The sequence below is a fragment of the Hoplias malabaricus genome, chromosome 17, assembly GCF_029633855.1.
Source record: "Hoplias malabaricus isolate fHopMal1 chromosome 17, fHopMal1.hap1, whole genome shotgun sequence".
Classification (NCBI taxonomy): Eukaryota; Metazoa; Chordata; class Actinopteri; order Characiformes; family Erythrinidae; genus Hoplias; species Hoplias malabaricus.
Window position 1 is genome coordinate 29,105,708 of NC_089816.1, and position 5,901 is coordinate 29,111,608.

General features: G+C 42.6%; 1 protein-coding gene across 1 annotated transcript; it reads left to right on the forward strand.

Moving 5' to 3' along the window:
* Positions 1-1,529: 1,529 nt before the first annotated feature.
* LOC136673806 (POU domain, class 3, transcription factor 4-like) lies at positions 1,530-5,390 on the forward strand. The gene is made up of 2 exons (XM_066649540.1): positions 1,530-2,201; positions 3,530-5,390. Exons 1-2 carry the CDS (start codon positions 1,546-1,548, stop codon positions 3,918-3,920), a joined length of 1,047 nt encoding a protein of 348 aa, XP_066505637.1. The 5' UTR covers positions 1,530-1,545; the 3' UTR covers positions 3,921-5,390.
* The last annotated feature ends 511 nt before the right edge of the window (positions 5,391-5,901 follow it).

A 5,901-nucleotide genomic window follows, 5' to 3' on the forward strand; every position in this document is an offset into this window, starting at 1 on the left:
GATCGCCTTCACGTTTGAAATCCGTTCTATAAACAACGCCAGCGAAAGCCGCTATTTTTAGCGATTTTTTTTTAACGTGGGCAAAATCTCGACGAAAATGTACGATTCACAGCCAATGAAACGAAAAGCCAGTGTCACCACGTCCTCCTCCCCGTTCCTCGCTGTATGCCACGTTATCTCACAGATCGATGCGAGAGAAAATCAGTCGTATCTGTTTTGTAAGAGCACGAGAAATAGCTCACCTGGTCGCAGCTGAGCTTCCTCCCAATTTCCTCCTGATCACCTCTCCTTAGAGAAACTGCAGTCTTTAATGACTTTCTGGTGGCTGCTAGCCTTCTTTTATTTCTGCTAAATGTATGAAAATGTATGCAAATTTAAATCAAGCTTAACCTGGGAGCTCTTGCAATATATTTAATGGAATTTCGAACCAATAAGGGGGACTCTGATGTAGTCTTCTAATGGCAAATATAATTACGCAGCTAGGTAACCTCTGAAATATGCAGCTTTTTTTTCCAACTCACTGAAGACCTGTCGAGATTCTTAAAGACCTACGTGCAAAGATTGCTCATTGTTGACAAGAGCCAAAGAACCACAAAGATTCCCTTTTTGTGTGTGTATGAGTGCGCGCGCGTTGGTATTTTTAAGGCCAGGGGTTTGTACGAAAGGGTAAACTTTATTTGGGCCCAGGGTTTTGTCTTCCCTTTAAAAAAAAAAAAAAAAAAAAAAAACAAGTTTGGTTTATGATTTACGGGTTTTGTTGTTGCCTAATTTGAGATTTTGTTTTTTTACTGTCCTTCACATGACCTTAATTTCAATTTTTACAGTGGAACATTTTACACAAATTGAAAATAAAATTTAAGATGTAATTTTTACATTCATGTGTTTGACCAAGCTTCGGCAAAAGGACTCAGAATTAAGCGATATTTAACGTATAATTAAACGTATGCTGAGATTTTGACACCCCTAGTCAATTGAAGTGTTTTGCTACCCTTGTGACATACAGTGGAAAATCCCACGTTAACACGTCATCTACGTGGAACACAGTTCTGTCGCATTGTTGCTATTTATTTGCCGAGTTTACGTTCTGGGAAAAAAATAAAAGAATATGAAATTCACCATAACACATGTTGTCTTCCCCAAACAAGGTCAATTCATTAAACTGAATGTGCATTTAATGGCGCAGAAGTGTGTTCTCTGTAGAGGATTTGCGCTAATTTTCCTTTAGAACACGGAAAAGGCATTCCACAAGGAGTCCCCGAACTTGTGCAGTCGACTGTATTAGCGGACTATAGTCTCCATAGCGAACGCTTCCTGTTTTGGTGTCAAAAATGTTTTAGAGTGTCCAATTTAAGCTGCCGAGTCGATTGCTCGCGCGATCTCGATTGGCTGTGACGTGGCGAGTACTTGGCTCTGATTGGCCGCCGGGGCCTGTCAATCATTCCTCCGCGGGGCAGCGCTGGCTCCGGGAGCGTGGTGGATGTGAAAGGCTGGAGCCGTTGCCGTTTGCCACATTATAAGGAGTAAGGGGGATCTGCGAGAGTAAGCATGGCCACAGCTGCGTCCAATCCCTACAGCGTCCTGAGCTCGGGGTCCATGGTGCACGCGGACGCCTCGGTCATGCAGCAGGGGAGCCCGTTCCGGAGCCACCAGAAAGCGCTGCAGAACGACTACATCCAGAGCGTACAGAGCAACGGCCATACGCTCGGGCACCAATGGGTGAGCAGCTTGACCGAAGGCGGCGCGTGGAGCGCCCTCGAGCCACAGGACATAAAACCCGGTCGCGAGGACTTGCAGCTCGGGGCCATCATCCACCACCACCGCTCGCCGCACGTGGCGCACCATTCGCCGCACGCGTGGGGCACGACCACCCTCGGCAGCGGTGGCCAGACCGCGAGCCTTTACCCGCAGACGAGCTTCGGCGTGAATGGTATGCACGGCGCGCTCACGCCGCCGCCACCGCCACAGGGACCACCCGTTCAGCAGGGACCCCCAGTTCAGCAGCAGGGTGGCGTGCATGAGCACGGCGACGCGCACCACTGCCACGAGCACTCGGACGAGGAGACGCCCACGTCGGACGAGCTCGAGCTCTTCGCCAAGCAGTTCAAGCAGCGGCGTATTAAGCTCGGCTTCACGCAGGCGGACGTGGGCCTCGCGCTGGGCACGCTCTACGGCAACGTCTTCTCGCAGACCACCATCTGCAGGTGCGACGCGCTGTGATTTTCGGTTATTATTCGTATTTTTCATAGAAAGTGTGACGGGGGGATGGAACGAACGGAAAGTTCGAGAATTTTATTTAGACCCAAGAATTTCGCCTAAATACAAACAAAACACAGACACAACAACAGCAACAAACAAAAAATAAAAAAGTATTTATGTTGTTTGGAAAACTTTCGCGGGCTTTTCTTCATCAGTTTTGATACAATGGAACATTTATCCTGCATCATCTGTACATTCAAGGCACTGCAGCTGCAGCTGAACTTGTTGGGTATTTTTGAGGGGGTGTGGGGGTGGGGGTGGGATTGGGGTTGAGGGATGACACCGTTCTGAATAGAAAGTTAGCTCAATTTATTCAGGCCCGGTAATTCCGCCTTCCAAAACAAACACGAGCGTAGAGTTCGAATATGATCGTACGCTTTGCAGTTCTTCACCATTAAATTTCACACTACCTCAGGACAGGACACGATGGACAGGTTTTCTCCTTTTCGACGTACTATATGTTTCGAGTTAAAAAAAATAAATGCTTTGAAAATTCTTTATGAGTAATTTCCGGCTTCTGTGTAGTGTTTGTTTCCCCTCCCTCCTAATGTTTTACAATGAGACAAATCATGTTATACACTACTAAACTGTCACTAGGGTGCTACAGCTCACGTCATTGGGGTGGTACCCTCTAAGGCCCCTCTTTAGAAGCATTAGGGGAAAAAATGATGGTTTTAAATAATTACGCTAAATTTTAAACTTGCATCGACTTTACACTTGAATTCTGGCGTTACGTTAAAAAATGCACTAATATTCATTTCTGTGAATGAACTTTAGTTTCTATTTTTTAAAACCCAAGGGACACCGTATGACCTTAAAACCACTGTTGTACCAGCGATGATAAGTTTACAATCATTTTGTAAACAACAAAAAAACGTATCTAAACCGTTCAGCGAATTGCGCCCAAAGAAATCAATGCACTAATTTGAAGAAAATCAATGTGATCAAGGTGAAGTTTAAGATGTCATTGTTTCCAGGCTAAGCTCATTGAATGAAATATGTGAGGTCTTTCTAGACTAAAAAAATATGGGATTTGATCAACAAAACAAAAATAAACAATTAAAAATAATCCCCAAAACATAAGAGTTAATGGAGGTGGGGAATGCTATATTTTATTTTATTCCCATGACATTTTTACCCAACCAATCGTAATATATATAAATAATAATCATTATTAATCATTAATTAATCATTGTTTAACTGTCCATCCCCCAAATAAAAACCAGTTCTTTAGCTTAAGGTTTGTAACGATTTGGTTCTTACATCTGTGCAGGTTCGAGGCTCTGCAGCTGAGCTTTAAGAACATGTGCAAGCTAAAGCCGCTGCTGAATAAGTGGCTAGAGGAGGCGGACTCGAGCACCGGGAGCCCGAGCAGCATCGACAAGATCGCGGCGCAGGGCCGAAAGCGCAAGAAAAGGACGAGCATCGAGGTGAGCGTAAAGGGCGTGCTCGAGACGCACTTTCTGAAGTGTCCGAAGCCCGCGGCGCAGGAGATCAGCTCGCTGGCGGACAGTCTGCAGCTGGAGAAGGAGGTGGTGCGTGTGTGGTTTTGCAACAGGAGACAGAAAGAGAAGAGAATGACCCCACCGGGAGAGCCGCAGGGGCACGAGCTCTACTCCTCACACGCCGTGACCACGGACACCACAAGCTGCCACGACCTCTGACCAAGGACAGATTTACCCCCACCCCCACAGACACGCTTTTAGAAAAAAAAAAACAAACAAACAAACAAACAAAAAAAAAACACCAGAGGAAATCTATCAGCATTTGATTTTTTTTTTCAATATTATTATTTTTGCCTGGATGATGACGACGACGATGATGGAGGGTCCGCTTTCTCCAGCACTCAACAATAATCTCCGTAGAAGGGCACTGAGAACGAAAACGCCAGAAACAACTGTCCGTTTTTGTGGTTGTTTGCGTTTTTTTCCATTTTCGTTGGCGTTTTTTTGAAATCTCCGGTCTCGTGGGCATTAAAACGCGACAACACCAATGTTTTTTTTATTTGATATCTCAAATGGAAGTGATCTACCAAAATGTTTTTTTTTCTTTGCTTTTGTATTACAGCAAGAATATGAATACAAAATTGTGCCTATTAAAATGACCTCCCAGCGCCTTGGTTCTAAAAAAACCGGAAAAAAAATACTCTCACAAATATATTTCCACTTCAGGTTGAGTATGCGGTTTATTTTGATTTTCCCGCTATCGCATGCTTGTTTGTTTTTGTTTTGGAGCTGATTGTCTCTTCTCTCAGTGCTTCATTTGCACATTTTCATTAAAAATCTATAGGGAATTAGAAAAGAAAGAAAAAAAAACAAACAAATAAGACAGACTGCCATGAGTTGATGTATGTTTTTGAATCGATTTTCATCGCTGAGGTGGAGCGGAGTCACTCAGCAGCAGCCATTTTACAGCATCGACACCTTTCTACCGCGGCTTCGACTCGTTTCTCTGCCGGTTTTTAAAGCAATGTTCTGGTCCTCTCCTCTCTCTCAGCGCGCTTATTTTTTTTTTGGGAGAATGGCTTTTGTCTAGTTTTGTTGTAGGTTTTTTTGGGGAGGGGGGTGGGTCTTACTACGGGCTTAGAGGACACAACTCGAGAAGAGTACTTCAGAAGCCCGTCATTTCTCACAGAAACAGCGTTTCAAAACAAAACAACGCACAACGTCATAATGGTTGTGGAAAAAGAGAAAAACAAAGATGGGCTGGTCATGATTCCTCTCCCCATGGACCACATTACTGTGTACTGATACTAAAGCAGAAAGCGAGCTACTCGCCGGTGACAGCGTTGCGCTAATAGCCTATACTTATTTTATTCTACACCTTCACTATCTAAAAATTTTATAATCTTAAATACTCCTCTTATCGGTTTATTTCTGAACTATTTTTTCGAATACTGTACAGTTTTGTATATTACAACTTTTTGAAGTTATTAATTTAAAAAGAAAAACAAAACAAATACCGTTTAGTTATTCATGCACTTAGTGATGTACAAAAAATATTTTCATGAAAGAAAAAAAATCCGAAAAAAAAAAATAAATGAATGGACGTTTTCGGCGGTCCTCTTCCCAAATTCGAGAACAGGTCGAGCGATTATTTATTTTCAGTATAAAAGCTTGTATTATGTTTTTGGAGCAAACTGTATAATGTATGTTGTAATAAAACAACTTGTTGGTACAATTTGAGTCTTATCTCACTGATATTTACAGATAAATAGAATTGTATTCAGTTGCAGGCCATATTTCTTATTTTTATACGAAAAATTTTATTATTCAAAGTATTCCATTAAATGTTATTATGATTATTATTTTATTTTAAGCTGAGGCTGAACTGTAGTGGATATGATGGAACTGTAGAAGCGTTAGTTTGGGCAGTGAACTTGCAGCTTTTCATTGAATCCAATTCGAGCTTTAATCTAAGGTTTGTTCTTAATTTTCACATTTTGAACGTGAACCTAAAAAATAATGATCTAATCTTTGGATTATATTTGGTGAGGAATTCCATTTGAAACTGAAAATAGGAATGTTAATGGTGCCATAGCATAATTCCCCCCAATGCTCAGAGGCCTACTGCATAAATGCAGTTTGTTTGTTTGTGTGTGTGTGTGTGTGTGTGTGTGTGTGTGTGTGTGTGTGAGTGAGAGAG

Coding starts and splice junctions, on each gene's coding strand:
- LOC136673806 (XM_066649540.1), top strand. CDS start 1,546: ATGGCCACAGCTGCGTCCAATCCCTACAGCGTCCTGAGCTCGGGGTCC. Junction 2,202..3,529: donor TCGCAGACCACCATCTGCAG/GTGCGACGCGCT, acceptor ACATCTGTGCAG/GTTCGAGGCTCTGCAGCTGA.